The sequence below is a fragment of the Antrostomus carolinensis genome, unplaced genomic scaffold (assembly GCF_000700745.2).
Source record: "Antrostomus carolinensis isolate BGI_N321 unplaced genomic scaffold, ASM70074v2 scaffold11812, whole genome shotgun sequence".
Lineage (NCBI taxonomy): Eukaryota > Metazoa > Chordata > Aves > Caprimulgiformes > Caprimulgidae > Antrostomus > Antrostomus carolinensis.
The window spans coordinates 59,750-82,460 of record NW_010300214.1 but is presented as its reverse complement, the minus strand read 5'-3'; the positions used below and the strand labels follow the sequence as shown (position 1 = coordinate 82,460).

The 22,711-nt window shown below is 41.5% G+C and overlaps 1 protein-coding gene across 1 annotated transcript in view; it reads right to left on the bottom strand.

Moving 5' to 3' along the window:
• The window catches only part of KCNC1 (potassium voltage-gated channel subfamily C member 1), a 98,166-nt gene that overhangs the window by 15,712 nt on the left and 59,743 nt on the right, over window positions 1-22,711 (bottom strand). The window contains exon 2 of the mRNA XM_010163060.2: window positions 1,885-2,818. Within this exon, the coding sequence (XP_010161362.2) occupies window positions 1,885-2,818 (934 nt within the window). The remainder of the gene's footprint in view (window positions 1-1,884; window positions 2,819-22,711) is intronic.

The window sequence follows — 22,711 nt, the reverse complement described above, 5'->3', positions numbered from 1 at the left end:
CTTTCCCTCTCGATACATGATGCCACAAAGACATCTCTTATGAGGAGGTTTGCTGCTTGGACATGAGTTGTGATAAGCATTTGCAACCTGAGGGGAATGGATGATAAAACCATACGCTTATGCGCCAAAAATACAATAGGCACGAGACAGTCTATCAGTCACGTGAATTGTGATTGGCCTGTTGCAATGGAATAGCCTTTAACAAAAAAAATGAAAGCTATTACCTTCTAAATGGATTCTACATAGTTGCACAAAAGAGAAAAGAAATAAGAAGAGAGAAGAGAAAAGAAGAGAAAAGTTCCCACCAGCTCTTCCCCTCCAAAATTAGCATTGGCATTGGTGAATTCACACACAAAGGAAAGTCTCACTTTCTTTGTGCCTGTCACAATGACATCAACATGCATGGCTATGAGATGACGAGAGAATACCTCACTCACAATGAGTAACAAATTAGAATTTTCTTCAAAGTAAAAAAATGATAACACAAGACCATCATAGGTATATGCTAGCTCTTTCAAAACATCTCTTCTTGACTAGATGTCAGTTAACGTCACTTGACTGGCAATCTGTTCTATCTAATCCAACACAGGGGGATTTTCTGAGTAGGCTGAGGAATGTCTATTATGCAACTTGGCTGGAACATCTACCAAAAATGAAGTTGGCTTTGTTTTCAACATGGATATCTACTTTGAGATTACTCCATAGAATAAATCATGATATTCCACGGGTAGAGGTAGATTATGGGGTTTAAATAATCAAATTGGAGCCCCGTAACTTTATGTGCTATAGGAGGATTCTCATAAAACTGAGAGGTTCCCATAATTAACCACTAGCCATGGGATATTATAATATATTCCATGGTGACTAGTATTTTTTCCATCCCCACCCCCTCCCCCAGTAGAATTAGTATGATTAATTTTGCTCTGGTTTCACCTATTGCTAACATGAATCAGTATAATTAAAACTATGAATACCATATTATGAGGCGATCACTGTTTAAGCCAAACTGGCCGGTAATGATCAATCAGAACTTTTCCAGTTGGCCTTTGCTGCTAGAAGGTTGAAAGAGCTGTAACTCACCAACCCATACTTGCAAAAGGAGCGTGTTTTAGAAAATGTGGTTCAAAACTCTTCATCGTTTTAAATGCTAAATTCTAGTGGTATATTATAGAATAGATTGATTTGCATGCCATGGAATAAACATCCTTACATCTAGTCTTGTCTCAGAATGAGTCATTTTGCATTAGTGTCAAGAATTTGAGCTGTTGTTCTACTTTGCAGTTAATCATCAGAAAGAGACGAGATTGTCTCATGAATATGCATGATGGTGTAGTTGTCCCTTCAACTTACTAGGCACCTAGTTTCTGTAATGAGATGTACAATATCTGCCATTTAAAGGAGCTGAAAGGTCCCGAATGGGAACAAATGAGAAAGCATCTGGCTGTTTCAAATTCCAGCCCTGTTTTGTCAGAAAACTCTGTAATTGCTGAGTACTTGGCTCCTACTCTGCTCTATGAAGCATTCAGCTCTCAGGAGCCTCTGAGATGCATTACACAGTCCAGCAACAGAGCTGTAGAACTCTCAAAATTCTTCCACTAGATGTAACAGCTCTTCAGAATATCTTGAGACTTGTATGCCCTTAACTAGGACCAAAGTTTGGGCTCCTAGAGCATGCTCTCATCCTTAGTTTTGCTGATCAGCCTCCACTGTACCATTTGTCCCTACAACCTAGGCTTCACACATATTATTCACTGTGTGATGGTGGGACTAGAATGGATAAATGTGCTACCCATTGCTCTAAGAAAGCAGTCTGGCTGAATCTTAAATCACTACGCGGGATGGAGGTTAACGGTCAGATGGACATTCCTCTAAGAGGTTTCCTACCTGCTCTGTTAATTTCTAAAATTTCTTCTTGGGCCAGTGGGCAAGTGTCGCTCTGAGTACTGTGGTGTGGAGAGTTTACGACAGATTTACAATAATTGGGGGATCCCAGCTGGGGTGGCCTCGGGATATGCTTCTTTTTTTTCTTTGGTAGCTTCTGCTTAGCCATAGCTAAGGAGTAATACATTCCGAAATTGTTCACAATGACAGGGACAGGCATGGCAATGGTCAGCACACCAGCGAGAGCACAGAGGGCCCCCACCAGCATGCCTGACCAAGTCTGAGGATACATGTCTCCGTAGCCCAGGGTCGTCATGGTGACAACAGCCCACCAAAAGCCGATGGGGATATTTTTAAAGTGTGTGTGTTCACTGGCACTAGGGTCATTTGGTTTAGCACCTATTCTCTCAGCATAATAGATCATCGTGGCAAAGATTAAGACTCCCAATGCCAAAAATATGATGAGCAGCAAGAATTCGTTTGTGCTGGCGCGGAGGGTGTGTCCCAAGACCCGCAACCCAACGAAGTGGCGGGTCAGCTTGAAAATTCGCAGGATTCGCACGAAACGGACTACGCGGAGGAAGCCCAGGACATCCTTAGCAGCTTTGGAAGACAGGCCACTGAGTCCAACCTCTAGATAGAAAGGCAGTATGGCCACAAAGTCAATGATGTTCAAAGAGTTTTTGATAAATTCCACCTTGTTTGGGCAGAAAGTGATTCTCATCAAGAACTCAAATGTAAACCAGACCACGCAGACACCTTCGATGTAGGTGAGAAAGGCTTCAGTCTCTGCTTCCCTGTAGTGCCGCACCTGGGTGTCATTCCCGATGAATTCAGTTTCTGTCTTGTTTACAATGGGGTTAAATCTCTCATGGGTCTCGAGGCAGAAGGTGGTGATGGAGACCAGAATGAAGAAGAGGGAGGCAAATGCCACATACTGTGGAAAGAAAGATATGAGAGAAATGTTAAACAGTAGGTTAAGTAGAAGGGCTTTGATTCTGAAACGCTAGGGAGAGACAAGAGCTATATTAAAACTAAAGGTAATGCCAAGCCTTCTTCTTGTGGGCTGAAGATGCCATGTCTCACCTGCAAAGACATTCAGACTTGGAGGGAAAACAGTATGTAAGTACATGCCAACATTCATTCCTATACAGATAGCACTTTAGTGTGAGTGTGAATTTAAGCAAGCATTTAAATCTCAGAGCTTTCTGTGGGATTTAAGGTTAAGGATATATTGAAATTCTGCCTTCCTGAACTTGATCTTCTGTTACTTTCTGTTCTTAAAGACAGAGCACACCTTCTAGGACAATTGTCATGCAAGAGTCTTTTTGCAGCGTTGTGTCAGGGGTATGGTGGCTGCCTCCTGCTCCCAGCTCAGTGACAGCTGTGGTATTTCAGATCTTGGTCAGGCGCTAGTAAATACTAGTGGCAGTCTCAGGTGGGCTCCAGTAAGGTGCAGAGTCCTGCTTGGCATTGTCAGACTTTCTTGCCAGATCCCAGGGACAGGTTGAGGAACAATCACATATCAAACCAAGCTCTCCTAGAGTAACACATCTTCTCTGTTTTCAGTTCCCTTCTCCAGATCTTTTGGGGTTGAGGACAGGGAGGGGAAGAAGGAGGTTTCAGATAAGCCTGTCAACTGGTCCAAAAGGAGACGGACCTATTGGATTTTACCAGAAAAGGTTTTCTTGGAGAGATTCCATTACAATGTAAGACTTGTACCAAAACTAGATGGATCTTTTTTAAGGCTGTTGGATTATGATTAATCAAGTTACAGTGAAGGTGGTAGTAGCCACCAAAGTCAGTGAGTGTTTCTTAAGAGTATTTGCCTCTTCTAATTCAGTTCCTGCCTTTCATAGACTGCTTTGGGTTGGAAAGGACCTTTCAAGGCCATCTCGTCCAACCCCCTGCAGTGAGCAGGGACACCTTCAACTAGAGCAGGTTGCTCAGAGCCCCGTCCAACCTGACCTTGAATGTTTCCAGGGATGGGACATCTGCCATCTCCCTGGGCAACCTGTGCCAGGGTTTTACCAGCCTCATCATAAAAATATCTTCCTTATATCTAGTGTGAATCCACCCTTTTTCAGTTTAAAACCATCACCCCTTGTCCTCTTGCTACAGCCCTGCTAAAAAGCCTGTCCCCATCTTTCTTGTAAGTCCCCTTTGAGTATTGAAAGGCTGTGATAAGGTCTCCCTGGCAACTCCTCTTCTCCAGGCTGAACAACCCCAGCTCTCTCAGCTTTTCTCAGGCTTTCCTCAGCCTACAGGAGATCTCTTGGTTGTATTCCTGGATAACTGAGGGGTACAGTCAGACCAAAATTGACAACTCTCTTATCCACAGTTCCTTTAATGAATTAAGTATTCTACATATATCTAAGGAGTCTCTTTGTGTGTTGGAGTGGTACAGTCATGGTAATACCTCTCTCCAGTTAAAAATAACCCGTGCTTCAAGCTACCAAAGCTCTCCTGTAATCAAGAAGTTCCTCTTTCTTGAAGAAGGAAGTCTGTTTTCCTGGGTGGACCTAGTGCAGAACTATGCTTGACCTTCCCTATTAGCCAACAAAGTCAAAAGCAAGGATTTGCTACAGTTTGAGGTGAACTATTTAATAGAATGCAGAGAATAAAATCACAGAATCATTTGGGTTGCAAGGGCCCTCTGGAGGTCATTTGGTACAACTTCAGAGTTGCTCAGGGTCTTGTCCAGTCCAAGTCTGAATGTCTCCCAAGGCTGGAGATCCCACAGCCTCTCTGGGCAGCCTGTGCCAGTGTTTGACCAGTAGAAGCAAATACACTTGGAAGGATGCAGAAGCAAACAGGCTCTTCTGCTTTTCACATCCAACTTTTCTGCCAAAGAGATCAGAACCCGGCCACTGCCACACATTTAAACAAAACCCCAGTATCTTCCCCTAAATGCTTCAGGTTATCATAGTGTCGTTATGTGGTGATCTAATATATGTGCTCACATCAATGTCTAATAGAAGTAGTTGTTTGGAAGATAGACAATCTCAAGGCTAGGAAAATTGAGAAGCAGGACTGCAGGTATCTTTCCCTGTTAAACAGGGAAGTTTCTCCATGCAGTTTCCTCATCTGTAAAATAGGTTAAAAAAATACGAGCTGGTGTTTGTCTTGTGCTCTGTGATGCTAGATAAATGTGTACAGGTTCTATATGCTTTCATTTTAATGTTACTGAATTTAGTATATCAACAGTCTCCCGCAAAAAATAAGTTGAAGGGTTTTTTAAGTCAGTTAGTGTATAGTATTGGTAACACTCAGAGCTTAATTAAGTAGAGGTTAATACCCAATTGTCTGAGTATGAGCAAAATGCAAAACAAAAAGTATCTTGCACCAAGAACTCGGGAGAATGTTCCTAGCAGCCTCAGCACGTCTGCCTGGAGCAGATTTTTACCCTACAGTCATAGAGCCCTGAGAATTGAAGCTGCAGAAGGAAATGCTGACGCTTCGTTACGTCAGGTAGCACTCGCAAATAAGAAGCAGAGAGGGGAATAAAACCATTTTGCATTTTAAGGAGTCTGTGAAGAAGGCCCCTTTATGCTGACTCAAAATGCAGTTCTCCCCTTTGTGTATGTGAGTACTGCTCCTGAGTGATATTTTCCTGCGTAGGACAGTCTTCTGGCTGACCTTGCCCAGCAAGTCTCTTGAAAAGTGATGTTTTGCTGTATTAAAGGGAACAAATAACCAGTTCTGACAGGACATTTAAGTTCTGTGCAGTGGTACATGCTAGCAGTGTTATCAGTAGAGAGCATTGCACCCATGATCTCTCTTGCTGTTAGCCCTTGTGTGTGTGCACACTTTGGCTTCAGAGGGGAATTGACAGCTTTTAGTCCTTAGTTCAGCAGAGCAGGAAGCACCTGCTAAATTAATGTGAAATGTTTGCTTCCTTCCATCTGTGTTTAACAACATCCAGAGCCCTTTCCCAGGGATGGGCATGTTCTTGAATGCTTTGCAGCTTTGGAAGTGTAGCTCTGCTTTCAAGATTTCATAAAACCATGTCTGAGCAATGGTATTGACAGGAAGAATCCAGTATTTCTTCTCCAATTTATTTTTTTTTCTCTGCTGACTTGCTATACACCTAAAACCTATTTTATATTTGGGAAATAAAAATGCAGTCATTCCATGCAGCAGTATTGAAAGATCCTTGGTTTTTGTTTTAGAATAAAGTCTGCACAGACTGAAACAAGAAGACAATGAAGAGTACCCTTTCAGTGAAGTTCCCATTGCAGTTCCCCCGTCCCTTGGCTGGTCCAAAGAAGTGCAAAATGCTTAAGAATCAGGCCTGACCAGTCATTCACTGACACCCCTCTCTGATAGATTTCTCACCTGCAGCTGCTTGGGATGCAGAAATTTAGCAGCTTGCCACAAATGAATGTATAATATATGATTGACATAGAATTGTTTGTTTGTATTGCCCCCACCCCTTTTTTCTTCTGAATATTTCTCTTTCTATACAAGATCTGGCACACTGTAAACAAAATCCAATTGCACCAAATTCAGGGAGTATGTTTTTCTAAGGAGACCAGTGTTTATTCATGTCAAAGGGATCAAAAAAAGAGCTCTCTGGTGCACTGTCAGAGGCCAGCAGAGAGCAGCCATCATGCCTAACATGATAGCTTGTCAAGTCCAGAGGTGAGCAATGCTGGTAAAATCCAGTGAAGACTACAGGACTCGTATGTGTTCTAAGGCCTTTGAAAATAAGGATATCTCTTTTTATGTCACTAATAATGACCTGAACACTAAACAAACAAATGGATTGCTCTTGTATTATTTAGTGGCTCTTAATCTTCATTCTCCTTACATTTTACAATAGAATTTCTCTTATTCCTAGAATCTCAATGGGCTGGGGGAAAGGAGTGAGGATTTTATGAAGTGATGTCATGTGCTGTTGAGTTACATAATGGCAGCTAAAATTTTCTATAATTAAAGAAAATACCTAGGTAAAGTGTTTCTCAGTCATCTGAGGCTCTTTTCTAACCTCCACCACTGACCTATTTGTAAGTCTTCAAGCATGTGTGCCTGCATCTTTTGCACATCCTCTGTCTACTTTTTTTTTTTCAATTGAGATTGTAAACCCTTTGGGGCTTGGGACTGTCTGCCAGTTTATGTCTGCCCAGTGTCCAGCCCAATGTATATCTGGAGTGGGGACTTTGGAAGAGAGACCTTGGCTGTGTCTTTGATAAGAGAGACACCACTCTTGGACCATAGACAACAGGAAAAGTGGGTGGTGGCAGTGGAAGCAGCACAGTTTTTGCAAGTCAAGTTTCAGTAACTTCAGAGTTTGTTTTCTAAGAAATAGTGGTCTACACAACACCCCATTCATAATTCATTCCAGATCACACATTCAGAGTGAGTTAGTAGAAGCTGCACACAGCAGACGGGTGCTCTTCTCCTTTGATACTGCTCAGATTCATTTTAACAATCCTGACTCAAGCTAGAGAAGAGAAAAGAAACAGATCACACTCAGGGGTTTGCCAGCCTCTCCCTTTGCAACTGCTAACAGAAGTATTTAAAAAGTGATTCTTAATCCCTGCCCTTTTGCAGGGAAGTTCAGGAAATTCTACCCTTCCTCTTGGTACTTCTGGATGAAAGTCAGTGGAAGATGGCATTTTGTCTGAACTGCGACTGTTGAAGCATCAGGACATTTTCTAGAAGTGGCACCCTCACTTTCTACTGATGTCTTCTGGTGAGTTTTGGTTTTAATGACAAAAGTATTTAAAACACTGGATCATAACCCTCATGGTCCTGTTGAACCAACAAGGCACAGGGGCTAAGCAGTTGTTTTAGTCTGTATGAGCAAGGCCTCTGAGCAGCATGAGATTTGCTGCTTCTTGTAAGCAAACCCAGGACGTGCCAAGACTGAAAGGGGAGGTGAGAGGACTCTCAACATACATCTTTGCCTCCAAAGGAGAAATGATGGTGCTATTAGTGCTGTGGGGCTTCCAGAAAAGTATGTTATAACTCTAGTGACATCCAGTATGTTGGGGTTGGTTTTTTGGTTTTTGGGTTGGTTTTTTTTTGTGGGGGAAGGAGCAGGGGATGGAAAAGCAGGCAGAGAGAATAATAAAAAAATCCCCAGTCTAGTAATTTTTCGGTAAGTCTGTGACTGGTAAATGCTATATATCTTGCAGGAACAAGCTCAGAAATGTTTCAGATCAGTGCTGGTAAGCACTGATGAGTTGGTTTTCTACAAAGCATCAGTTATTCAAACATACTCAGAGCCCCGTCCTTTTTGCTGGACCTGCATAAAACCTCATGATTTCCATTCACAAGGCATTTCTTCAAATAGTTTATAAACCTTCTTTTATGGTAGTTGATCTGCTTGAGGTTTGTCTCTGAAAACTACTGCACCTGCATGAAGCTGGTAGCATTTGCCCACCTGTGACTTGAATCACAAAGCTTTGCCTGGTTTTTTCTTTTAATCTGAAAACTGTGCTTTGACCTCTCTTCATTTAAAACTTAGTCCATGTATCACCAAAACGATTGACCACAGAGACAAATCTTTTTGTTGCAGCTCAGCCAAAGTATGGGTTAAATGAAAGCTGCTTTAAAATACTCAGCTTATAACCACTTTATTATCTGTCAAGATGGATTTTCCAGGCTTTCTTAGAGATATGGACCCTGATTCAAATAAATGACTCATTTTGGGCACGCAAGTAATTCTGCTGAATTTTTGAAAGAAATATTGAATCTGTGTGACTGATCAGATGACTAAATGTAGGCACATGATACTAGCAAGCAGATCATGCTGTGAAAGTGAGCAAAAGCTAGGACTCAGTCAAAAAGCAACCTCTGCAACATTTCCTTAAGAATCCTAATGTAAGATGTTTTGAGATCCTTTGAGCAGTGATAATGAAACAAATTATTTGCAAGGGTAAAAATCCAGTTCTGCTTTTGTAGGTGTGGTATAAGTACATGAGGGTACAAGCAGATGTTGCTACCAAGTTCTTCTCTGTGAAGGGAGACATGATCATCTTGGCAGTCTGTCTTCTTTCAGTGAGATGATAAGACAATCGATACAGAAGCTCACATCAGCAGACATACTGGTTCACTCACAAGATGATTCAAATTCATGTTTCTTAGCTGAGACAAATGGAAGAAGTAGCCTTGCAGATAAACAAAGCTTGCTCCAGAGTCAGATAAAAAGTTCACTAGCAGCTCATGGATGAAGTGGTTATGTAATGCCAAAAAAATATATGACAGCTTGCAAAAAAATTTTGGAATGCTTAGTGCCACACCAACAGGAGACAGCGTGTTAAAAAAAAAGTGCAGTCATCTGTGGAAAATATGCTTAAGTTATTCGGTGTTGACATTGTAATAAATAAATTAGAGGCAGATCGCTCAAATGTTAGTCCTAGCAGGCAGCCATGTGCTTTGACAAGGGAGCTACTGGGATGATCAAGACTGCATCGGAACTGCAAGTGTGGTATGTACAGGATTTCTCTGTGACCACATGGCCAGCCAGCTGGTCACTAGGCAAAGGCTGGAATGGTTCTTCATAGGTCACAGGCAAGTTTTCCAGTTTCATTTAGGATAGATTAGATTTTGATATTTAATAGGAACATTGTCACAGCAGAGATATTAATTTATTTTGCAAGCTTCCTTGCTAGCTCCGTAGTCTGGCTGGTAGTGAGAACTATATGGAGATAGTATGGTGGGACTAAGAAATGTTTCATATTGTTCAGCAACAGCTCAATGGGAAATTTTTATCAACACAACAGCTCAATGGGAAATTTTTATCAACATCTATAGATTTCTGATCCAGAAGGGTCCCAAGACTTCTGCAGCTAGGTATATGGGACACTGTAGAAGGAGCATTAAGTGTTGAAAGGAAGTCTTCTGTCTCTTCAAGGGACTGCAGAAATGTACATTTGGTAGGGACCTCCAAATGTCATCCCCCTGTCCCAAAGCACAGCCTTTGATCTTTCCTGAAAGATAGTTATATTGACTGTTATTAAGGACTTTCAGTGGTGAATATTGTAGAAATTATGCAGGAAATTTATCCCAGTGCTTCACCATATTTTATCTGTATTTTTTTTCCTCCTAATGCCTAATCTAAATCATCTTTGCTACATTTTAAGCTTGTTCACTTTTGTCCTATCCATCACAGACTAAGCATTTAGAAATTTGCAGATGTTTGTCTTCTTTTGTAAGCAAACAACCACTAAACATCCAAATGTTCCATCAGTCCTAGACTCCTGTTCTCATATGCTCATACTTTTGCTGCATAAATTCCATATAATTATTAATCTCATTTTCAGATTACGCCACAGACTTTTGTGCTGTCAATTCTGTCAAATGCTCTAGAATTAAAGAAACTGAGAAAGTCGTGTAAAATCTCATAGACTGGAACATAGACCTACACATGACAGATGAAGCCAGAGAGCTTCAGTTGCCCATTATTGCCAGGTTTGTCAGTCTTTTTCTGTTAGGCAGTAGGTAACTTTTTTTGAGCTCTGCACACTTTCTGTTCCAAACTGAAAAGGCGAGTTCTGTAGCAACGACTGGTGGTAGCGTCATGCGTTAGGATTTTCAGGATCTCACCTCACCACCTTTTCTCTGGATGCTATTTTATCTCCTGAGAAAATCACACTTCTCCCCCTCTAACTTGCTGCCAGTCCTTCTTCGTGGGAAGAGAAAAGGCATTTCTTACGCAATTCCTTGACAAAGGGGAATTCCTGACTGGAGCTAGGCAGAATCCAACTGGGAAAACCCAAAGACTTGCAAAATCTGATTAGTCCTGAGGCTTCCTGTAGTTTAGAAATAATTTTTATTTTTCTCCTCCTAGACGGAACTGAATAAAAAAATCACCTATGTGCTCATGGTTAGGATCAGTGCAGCCAGAGGAGGGTAGATACGTATCTCTGACATCTCGATTTTGGAAATGTGGAACTACAAAGATAATTGGTTGACAGGTTTTACTCTCTTGTGTGCATACATGTGCGTGCACACACACACACACACACACACATCTCTCTTAAAGTTGCTAAGTTAGGGATTCTTTTGACATGAATTGAGCTGTAGGCCATGTGAGTCCTGAGACTCTTTCGAGGGGAGCAAGACTATTTTTTCCCCCCTTTTTTTTACAGCTTCTGCAATGTGACTTACCCTAAGGTGGCTTAATTCACATGCTTATGTTTATGAGGGAGTCCAGCCTCAAACTTACTTTAGACTGGTGCTAGAAGTCTTTCATAGAGCAGGAGGCCTATTTCTGTAGCCTTGCAGGGCCCACCCTCAGTGGGGTTTGATTCACCAATCTCAGCTGCACACCAGCACCCAAGGAATGAAATTCTTACGAGTATGAAGCAGGCAGAAGGGTGCTCAGTGATCTCCAGCTCCATCAGAAAAAGCATACCCTGCTTGCTTATTTTTTTGCAAGAGGAAACACTTTATAATGTGCACAAGTATTGAGTGCAAAAGTCCACAAGGAAACACCTGAAATACCCAGTGAGGCTTTGGAATATCTGGAGTACTGACTGGGGTCAGGGGAGGTGAATGCACACCCCTGCTGCCACCTCCTTTCCCTCAGAAACAAGAACCCAGGATTTCTGATTCTCTTTTCCCCATGTTTCATTAATCAATCCAGGCAGCTGCCCTGTTGTGGGAAACCTCAATACACAGAGAAACTGCAACATGGTGAGTCTGTTTCTGCACCACTTCTTCCAGTGAGCAGCAGAACTGGTTTGTGATGTGTTGTGCTGAGGATGTGATGCTCGAGCTCTTCATCACACAGTCTCTCAGCGAGCTAAAGATTTGCAGCAGAAAAATTAGCTTATTCTTAACCTGGCCTTGTGGGCTGAGAAAATTAGCATTTTACAGACTTTTTGTCTCACTGCAAGTGTTGACATAGTACTAAGAGTTTTTTCTTTTTTTTTCCTTTTCAAAATAGTCACAAAAGTTGGGGAGTGAGGAATTGCCGTAGCCATGGTAACTGAGGTACCTTCAGTTACCGAGGTAACAAATGCAGCTCAACTCTCTTGCTGTAGAGCCAGACAAATCTACTCATGATCTGTTGATTTTCAGATGCCTTAGAAATCGTTGAGCTATTTTAGGTATTTAAATCTATAAATCAAAATGTCTGTTAAAATGACCAATACGGTACTATTTATGAATTTTTCACCCCATTCTTATTTCACCAACTGGATTTTTTTCCCCTATCAATGTATCTAGGCTTTTTCCACTCCTAGTTTTTCTTATTTATTGTTTAGAAAATGGTTCTTCTATCTGAAAGAGATGATTCATATTATTGCTGGTTGTAAATCTTACTCACTGGAGAAAACCTAGCCCTCTCCCAACACCCCCCGATCCAGTCCTGCAGTTTCTAAATGCAGCTTTGTGTACTTCTGCCCTGAAACCACAAAATATATTTCACTAAAAATTTGATAATGAATTAAATCAATACAGTTTGGAATGAGTTCCATCTCAAACAATCAATACAGGCCCAGTGATGTACAACAGGCAGGCAGGTAAATTGGTCTAAATAAATTTACAATTGATTTTACTTTTAAAACCAAATTAGGACATTTATAGTCTTACAAAATAAGATCAACTGCAACTTATGAAAACAAGTGTATTCCTAGGTTTGTGTTTTCTAATACTAGTAGTGAACCTGTTACTATTTATAGCTCAGGAACTTTTATTCCTGGGATGATATGCATAATTTCTTGGCCCAAAAGCATGGTTTGCCTATTATTAAAGCAAGTCATTTTTATTCAGAATTTCCCCTTATTGGATTGTTTTTGCTAATAATTTGTGGTACCATCTGCTCATTAACGAACACTTAAGGATTGCTTAATTCAGTGTAAGTTATGTGATGGATTCACACACCTGTGTCCTGGTATGGATGTGCAGTGAAGGCCAGGACCTGCCTTCTGCCCATGTCTCTGGCAGCATTGTGAGCTTGGGTGAGCGCACCAGTGCTACGTGCCTTTGCTTTCCTCTCCTCCATCTGTACTCCCTGCTCTGCAGACTTTGCTACTGGCTTGTGTGCACAAGGAAGAGGAGACCCTTGTAGGAGAACACTCTTTTGTCCAAGTGGAGCATTGTGCTGAGACTCTGAGCTGCTTGACTCTGGAACAAGGACGTACTGGGACATGCAGCCCAAGGTCGTCAGAGCTGCTTGGGCATAGAGAGCTTGGATCTGGAAGAAGCACAACCATTACACTGTGCCCAACTCTGTATGATCTGCCATTCCTAATCTGCTAGTTCGGAGGTATTTCCCCTGCACAGGTGTCTCCTACAGGGGACATGCAGCAGGCATATCACTGGGAAGGGAGCAAAGTGTATCTCTTCAGAAATATGCAGTGCCTGCTGCCTTCATTTCTTGTCTTTATAGCCATGTCCTTTCAGTAGTTATGCAAAAGCTTACAGTCTGAAACCAGGTAAGATGCTGAGTTGTAGAAAGTTCCCTCAGATCTGTTTATTTTGAGTAGTGATGTCAGCAATGCCATAAGACTAGCAAGGCTATGAAACTGCCTTTAAAAACCCATAGATATTTAGGCAGGTATCGCAGGATTTAACACAGCCACTGGATTTTGAAGGTGCCTGGCTTATTTTCCCTGAACAACATACGCTTGCTCATGAGCGTGACGTTACAGTCCTCTTGGTGTTCTTGTGTAATGGCCATTAGCATGAGTCATTCTCCTTGCTGCTTGCTCAGAAAATCCTGTTAATTCTTCACATGCATACACAACTCCCATTAGTATTAAAGATGAGCAAATCAGTTAAGAGGTGTTGCTTTAACCCTAGGTTTTTGGCATACCAGATGAGACATCATTCTTACAAATCTTGAAAGTGAGAAACACTTCCAGGGTTATTGAGGGGATTATAAAGGATGAACTTCTCTTCATTTAAAGGAGAATTCCAAAGTGGATTTTTATTTATTTTTTTTTAACCTTATCATCCTCTTCCATCCTGTTATTCCTATTTACATGCCACTTTGTTTTGCCTAGCTTTCCCCTCCTTGGTCAAAGTGCCCTTCAGATTATTGCAAACTACTTTTTTACCACTTTACTCAGTTGCTTAGCAAAGATGGATATATTGAGTTGGTTCAATCTTTCTTCTTAGTTTCAGTTATTCCAGCCTGCAGAGCTATCTTTTGGTTTTCATGATGATTGCCTAAAAAATAAGGATAAGGAATGCTGGATTTCTTCAAAGCTCGGTTTAGATTAGAATATTTTTAATTTGAATATTAACGCTTTCCCTGATATTTCAGTTGAAGCTTAATTGTTATTGATGGGGATAATTTGATATCATGCACAGACATGTTTAAATTGATAGCATGTTATAAGGATTTTACTTCTTAATACCACAGTTTAAAAAATCTAATTAGTCTGCTGGTTTGCCTGCCTTTCAAACCTACTCAACAAGCAGCTCAAGTACAAGATGTTCTTGTCTGCTGCAACTGACAGATAGGCTGCACTAACCCAGCCCTCCCCATCACCCGCCAGACAGGGAACTGTATCAAGATAGTTGAGCTGCCTGAAGGTAAAAACTATCTAGACTGATTCAGTGGCTCATGAGTGCAAGAAGTATCATGCAGTGTGCTTATGACATTGCTCTTATAAGTGAACTTGAATTCCTGACTTGCTCTCTGGGGTTAAAAATTTTCAACACTGAGCATAGGGTTTCTCTTCCCAGCTGTCACTTAGGTTTAATGGTGCTGAACTTTTCTCTCTAGTCTTTGAAAATGCCAGCTGGCATTGTTGCTTGAAAGATGTTTGGGAAGTGGCCTGGTTTCATTAATTCCAGGGACCCTGGATGTGAGGTTGTCATTAGGGATAAAAATAGGGCTAAAATAGAAGGTAACTGGATCAAAGATGGGGAAGCAGAGAGGTGTTAGTTTGTAACACCTACCTGCCTTTGTATTTTTCAAGAAAGGCTCATGTAGTGGAAGGTGGTATGTCAGCAGTTACGAAGAAGAGAGGTGAACTACTGATCTCCCACTGAAAGGCAACACTGGAATTTCCTTCCACTCCTGACACAATGCATTTCATAATCATGTTGATGTTTTTAAGTTATAAATGGCTGTTGGGTTGACTCTTTAGGCCATAGTCTTGCAAGCAGAAATTCAGATAAAGTCTCTGGTTTATCATAATTTTCTAGCATTTGGCAGAAGTGCTCGGGGTGGAAAACAACGTGGAGAACTAGAGCCTCTTGGCTAACAGGGAAGAATGGTGGCCAGGGGAGCTGGAAAACTGCCTTCCTTGATGTGCTGTAACTAGACAATCTCAGTCTCCAACGCAGTCAGTCTCTCCTTGGCATTGCCATGGCTGCCTTATTTTGACCCTCTAAACCTGTGCAGTTAGTTTCTGCATTCTGGGATCCTTTTCTCATCTGTGCATATGTGTGTGAAAGGGGACGAGTATTTGTTCGTAGGTCCTTCTGCCATTTCAAATACAGAAATAGACCGGAGCCTTCTGAGAAGGCAATAAATTCTTCTCATGATACTGGGGACCGTGTATCTCTGAGTTAAAAAAAGAAAGTTGATGCAAAGCAAGTCTGTATCTTGGAAGACAAAATTTTTTTCTCTCTCCCACTCTGAAAAAGATTACTATTGTGAGGAAGCAAAGAGATACAAAATGGGGAGAAGGTGGTGTGTCTAAATGGTTTATAGTGGGTAGCTTTAAAATAAGGCATCTCTTTCATTCTAGCAAATGGATTGACAGAAACTGTTGTTAGGAAAAAAAGCTGTCAGAAAAACCTATGTGCACTGCAGCACAAACACTAAATTCTCTAAATTGCCCTCAACAGTAGCTGTACCAGTCCTGCAGTGACTGTATCTCCTGTGGGAATACCTGCTGTAGCTTTCAGCTGGCTGGTTTGGTGGGTAGGTTAACAGCACAGCCTATGCCTGCCAGCTGCTTGGCTCGAGATTTTAATGTCTGTTCTGTGGCCAAAGCTTAAAAGGTGATTTTTACTAATAAGAGCAAGTGTTCTGAGGGAGCGGATGTTCCTGCAGGTTGAGTGCAAGACTGTGCTTTCAATTCTCTTGTTTCTTGCAGGCAATTTCCCTTTATTCTGAGATTTCATCCTGTACAGATGAGTTGAGGAGCAGTATGTATGTAAGTGGGAAGGAACAAGTGGTGAAAACAAGGAAACATGACATTGCACTAATTAGCTCTCTGCTGCTTGGCAACAAATAAATACTACTTGGGAGCAACAGGAGTTAGACTGAAAGGAAAGGCAGGTTGCTGAACTCAGTTAGGATTTGACACAAGGCTTAGTTTTGGGTTTGGGGTTTTTTGTTTTGTTTTTTCTTTGGGTTTTTTTGTTGTTGTTTTTTTTTTTTAAATCTGTCCTCTCCTCCTTACTTTTTTAAACTTATAAATGGAAGAATAAGGAACTGAGTGAGATTATTCCCTATCCTGGCATGTTTTGTTTGACAACATATAACTTACAAATAGTACATGCTCAATACTATGCTAAGTGTTGTGCATTGAGCAAGGACTGCACACAGGTGGAGGTGTAATGAGATCTGGTTTTCCTTTCCAGAATGATGGAGATGTCTAAATACAGAGTACTTCATTAGTGTGATAGAGTTTTTCTTATCTTTGGCTACCCAACCTTATTTGTTTGCTTGTTTTGTTTTCATTTTTCCAGTAAAGCCTATTAGGTAAATCTGTATTCTTATGCACCTTGCTTAGAGAGCTCTTTGCAGAGCTTTCAGCTAAGTCTAAAAGAGGAAAATTTGCCATATTTCTTCCCCCTAAAATCAGCAAAGTCAGGGTAGAAATGACCAGGTGCTCTGTGGCACTGGGAAAAGAGCAGGAAATGAAATACAATAATTTTGGATACAAATTGTTTGGAAAGAGAGATTGTCAAAGTAGAATACTAAAATAAAATCTTCACCACCATTTCACACAAGCATCTAGAACATGCCACTGAGACTTCCAGAGGATTCCAGAGGCTCCCTGCAGCCAGGTTTGTGCCCAATGGCATGTGTATCACTTGCTGGAATGCCCCAAGCTGGTCCTCAGCCCACCTGCCCCGTGATGCCCCAGCGAAGGATGCGGCTGGCTCCCCCTTCACGCCCCTCGCCCTCAGTTGCTCTGGTTGTTCTTTGCACCATGGAATTAGATTAGTCAGTTTTATGCCTTTTACTGTTTGCAAGTGACACTTTAATTTTCAGTCTGCTAAAGACCTACTGCACAAGGTATGTATGCTTCTGGCAGTTTTTGATAGTAATGCTCTGTAGAATCTCATGATGCTGCCTTCTAGATGTCAGATAATAGTGGCTTTTTTAATGCATTATGATGGTCTTTGTTGCTTTAAATAAAAGTAAGGAGAGTGCAGGACAGGGGTATTTGCAACCTCCTTTGTCAAATGCAACCAAACCTCACTGAAGCTAAATAAAAACTCTTAGTGGTTGGAAAACAAAGCAGTAGTAAGGAAAGCAAAGCATTCCTGAAAGCTTTCTACTCCACTGTTAGGTTTTGGTATTCAGCGGTCTTCTCTAGAAATCAGTTCTTAGTTGTAAGACCACATAGACAGTACATGTAGTTGAAGCAACTTATTAATGCTTCTGGACCCTCATTTGATGCTTCTGGACCCCTTTCCTGCTGGCACTGAAGGTCACACTCTTGCTGTTGGTTTCTGTACCTGGTGCAAGGTGTAGTGAGGCTGCAGGATTCTGGGTAAAAGCCCAACCTGAGACACTGTGTCTGAAAGGCTGATAGTAGTGCATATTGATTTCTGTTAATGAGGCCTGTTACTTTGTCTCTTGTCTCACACACTGTTAGGTAGGTCCTGATCTGCTCACACAAACCTCAGTGCAGTGGAAATTATCTCTGCAGTGTTGAGTCAAATTGCAGAACTGGCCTCTCAGTTTTAACTAGTAACTTTCTGCACTTGACTACTTGTAGGTTTTTGACCTTTAAGGGGGAGAATGGCAGGTAGTTGGAGAGAAGAGAAGAAAAAGTCAGTGTTCTGCTCCTTCTTCCCTAGAAATTAGTAACAAAGATTAATAGTTTTGTGTTAAACAACTTCTCCCATGAGCATATCTCAAAATGATTCACTAAAGAGATAGGCTAGCATTCTTTCCCCTTTTGTGGATGGGGAGGACTGAACCACAGAGATAAAATTAGTTTTGTTCACTAGTAAAGCGTACATGCTTCTAGGAAATGAATAAATACAACCCAGAACTTACTGCAGAACATAAATAGGGCAAAAATGTCCCTTGAGAGCAGGTATTGCTTTTAAGCTACAATGTCAGTGAGCATTCAGGCATGACTAAACATGATTCATTAAGTCTGTTTCTTTGAAAATTCTGTTAAGATAGAAGTTGTAAATGGGGCAGGAGCCAGCCAACTTCTAAATAGCGGAGCACTGTGGCTTATGATACTTCTATTTATTTGCTGCATTAATGGTTCAGCTTAATGGGACAGTAAAAGTAAATGCAAACATCAGTCTTCAGTAGCTTTAGCCTGTTAGACATGTTTGAATCTAGGGCCATTCAGAAAACACAGTTCTGTAGTCCATTTCATGCTGTTCTTAAGTTAGATCAAGAACACTCTTATGCACCTCCAAGGATGTTGTGTCTCCAAAGAAGGATAGGGCTTGCTGGCTTATTTTTCCCTCACTCATTATGTAAAGAACTGGTGTGACTGGTAAAAGACATGGGCTTCATGTCACAATTTAATTTGTAGGCTTGTAACTTACTTAAAAGAACATAGTTGTCCAATGAAGTTGGTCAAGAAGACATAGCTTTATTTTTTATCCTCATCATATTTCTAAATCCAGCAGAATTCAGGAGAGCACTTTGTTGTGTTTTTAGGCCACATTCAGGGTGCAGCTCTCGACTGTGGGCTTAAAATTATGTACAGTGTGTGTATGTTTTATCTCCCCAACGTCCACATCAGACCAAATTATGGTAACAAAGGAGGTTGGTGAGATAACAGGAATATCACAATTGAAAGTAATTTATCCCCAGAGGAAATCAATTCCCAAGTAGCTGTTAGTGAGTGGTGAGACTGGTGGAAGAGGAAGGACAAACTGTACATGCATATGCTGTGTTTGTGAGTCTGCTCACTGGCTTTATGCTGGGAAAATTCAAGTTTTGCTGGTGTGCAGAATAGATCTTATGGCAATAGTTACAGACTTTGCAAACTGGATGATCACAATTTTCTTGGCAGGCTGTCCTTTTAACTTGGGCATCAAGATATTAATAATAGACTTCTTTGTCATAGAGGGTCATACTTACAAAACAGTGCACACACCCTTTTTTTTTAACTTAGGAAAAGAAATAAGTTCCTTCTAAAGTGGACCAAGAAAAATCATTATGGAGTTTGCTTGTTGCACAGGGTTATGTGGTTAGAAGCATGCAAAGACAATTAGAGGAATGCTTTCTTTTGTGGTCAATTTATCCCTGTTCACATGGGAGAATAAGAAACCTAGGTATGTCATTACTTTTGTAATTTATCAGTATTTTTTTTTTTAATTGCACGCTAGGGGAAATGATTTTACTCTGAAGTGACTGAATGAAATAAGTGAAATAAGAAACTTCTTGCAGAATCAGGAGCTACATGCAAGTCCTTCAAGTTCAATGCTTTAGCTGCAAGACTATTATTCTTGTTGTATTTTCCTCCTTTCAGAGAAAACATTCACCTAGGCCAGAATCACGCTGTTGTTGAAATTGGTAGATATTTTGTGGCTTGTTTCAGTGTGTAGAAAATTCAGCTTCTCGTGTTTGTGGAGCAGTGAATTGCGTGCTGTATCCAAAACAGTCATGAACCTTTCATTAGTGAGCCAGACTCACTAATAAAAACTCAGTCTATAGCCTTTCCCTTTCCTGAGTTTCTTGTGTTTGACATGGAGTTTGCAGTGCATGAGAAGTTGATTCTTTCTACCTGTAATCAATTAACTACATTTTGTAGCAGCTGTTGAAGTGATAACAAAAGTGTGAGTTGCAGGGGAGACAGGGAGTGTGTAATGCACTGGGTGCATGTTGGTGATGAGTAAAAACAACAGCCAATTCATTCGGGATAAAGCTGTGCTCTGCAGTAGAGCCAAAGCTCTCGCATCTGCAGACGTGGCAGGGACCTCTGGAGACCCCCTGTCTATCGGTTGAAATGGAAACTTGGTATCCTCTGAGAACAGAACTCGTGGATGCCATTTGTCATTCTTTTGTGTAGGGTAGCAAGAGATTTCAGAGGTATCCTTCTAAACCACTACCCAAACCCAGCAGTTCGTCAGTTCCCTCCCTTCTGAAGAGTAGCTGTCAAATACTTGGTTTTACCAGGCCTGAGGACTAGAACATCAAACAAGTCCTGGTTTTATCTCCTCTCCACTGCCTTATTTTGCCAGGGAATATGCACACAAATACATATAGGCACACAGAAATACTGGCCCTTCATGGTAGGGGAATACCTCTCCTTTTAAACTAGATGCTTGACTCTCATGCTGTGGGTCTCCTGAGGGCAGAACACGATGTCCCATATTTATGAGGGACTGCCAAGAAATACCGTCAGTGAGGCAGGCTGTGAAATTCCTGGGCACGCTCAGGACTGGGTGATGCCAGTGATGGAGGAAAGCAGCCAGTTCCTGGTGGGAGGGAGGTGAGGAGTTGGCAGTTGTTGAATTTTGCAGGGGAAGAGAGAGGCAGAGTTAAAGGAGAGATACGTATACGATAGGTGCTAACCGATTCCCACTACACAGTTCATACAGCCACTTGGCATTGTTGCCTTCAGCTTCAAAATAGTGGATTTCCCAGATTTGTAGGTCCGTGCAGCAGAGATACCTCTATCTTCCTCTGTTGTACTCCCATTTTATGCTGGACTATGTATCCTTGAGAGAACAAATGCTGCAACAGCAGGGTTATCGTGTCATTCGGACAGGTTTTGGTTATGCCTGCAAAGTCCAAGGCCTTTTTCTTTATTAGGTTACAGCTGGCATTAGTTTTTCACTAGCCAAACTAGGGCATTTGACAGCAGGGAGCAGAAGACAGAAACTTCATAACTAATACTTTGTCTGTGTACTGATCTTCTCAATAAACTAGGAGGGACATGTAAGCTTAATAGCTCTACCTGACCTCATGTATCCGAGCGTCAGAAGAGCAGTCTGCACTGATCTTCCACCTAGTCTGAGGCAAGTCAACCTTCCTAACTGTTACCTGGAGACGTCTTGTTTTTTCCCAGCGTGCTGTAGCCTTTTTAATCCTTGTTAAATTGGAATGGGTGATGGTGTGGAGAGGAGAGGTCACTGAAACAGGACCAGAACTGCTGCAATTATATGCACAAAAATGAGTATTTGACAGTGGGAGCAGCAGCCCTCAGATTTCCTGGACCCCATCTCTCAACACAGAGGTTCAGCCACCTACCCCTGATCTGCAACTCCTCATTTCAGATGCCTTCTGCCTGATAGCATCCACCTTCTCCCAGCATCCTGCATAAATGCAGATACTGTCACAGCAAACTGATGTCACACAATGATGTGAGAAATTCTGCATTGGATAAATCGTCGTGTGACTCCATTTGATGTTCTCTCCTTAATTTTCCTTGAAGCCACAGCAGAATTTCTAGCAGTGTGGAGTTCAGCATGGGAATGACTAAGAGCTAGAGGGGCTCAGTGTGGAATGGAAATGGTGATTTCTGTGCAGTGTGAGGCTGGGAAGCAGTAGAGAAAGGTGGGCTATCTATGAGTTTATTCTGGAGCAGTGAGTATCCTCAAGAGAATTGAAGTGGAAGTAAGTGGTGGGACATAGCCCGTTTGCTTCTTTCCCATAGCTGGAAAAGCTACATTATCTTTTTATGTGAGTCTCATGTTTGTTCTCAGTTCAGCTTCCTGACAGGAAAATAAACCATGGCTGGATTGTGTTTTGCTCAGGGCTGTGTAATTCTGAACCGTGACATACACATTCAGGCGCTGTGGTACGTACACCTGGTGGCCTGTGGAGCACGTTGCTCTTTGAAAAGCTCTTCTCTGCTGCTGAGCTATAGGGTGTGTAGCAATACAAAAAAAACCCCAACCCTTTTTACATGTGATAAAGCAGTAAGCAGGCCAATTAAGACAGGAAGTAAGCTCACCAAATAATGGAGTAATAAAATAATCCTGCTTGCTAGAGAAATCTACACTAAAGAAATTGCCACCTGGTAACTTTGGAGAGAGCTCTTCCACATATACACCAATTTTCTCTTCCTCCTCACTTTCCTGTGTTTGATTTTGATGGGGAGCACCCACAGCAGACTGTTCATGCACTATGGAGTGGTTAGCTTTATTTGAGGATGTTTAGGGATAGAGACTTGATTTTTTTGTGTGTTTTCCTGTGTTATGTTAGGTGAAAACAATTCTTATGCAGCCCATTTAAAAGAAAACCCACAACAACAAAACAACAGAGCTTTCATCCTTTCTGCATCTTTATAGATTGGCAAGACATTGCAGTGATCCAGTTGGGTATCACAGCAGTGAGGCTGCTCAGCATCTTAGTGCTTCCTATGCCCAAAGCAATTTACATGGATTTAAGTGAGTGCTGACAAACTGATCCTTACAATTTATTTCTGCCATTGCTGGGTAAGAACTGTTACCTTATGTGACATCAGGAAAAAGAAACAGGTGAGGGGCAACACTGAACCCTGGATTAAGGGAAAACCAAGAGCATCCAGCTCATTTATTGTTGCTTCAGCCAGCCTCGCATTTCATTTCCGTTCCTGGTTTTAACACCACAGAGCTGCACTTAGACTCTAAGCACAGACAACCAGATGACTCAATAATAGCAAAACATCTTTGGACTAGCTAAAATCACTGAAAAATTGCAAAACAGGGTATCAGAAAAAATAAACATCCCAAAAATCAGTAATCACAAAAATCACAGAAGGTGACGAAT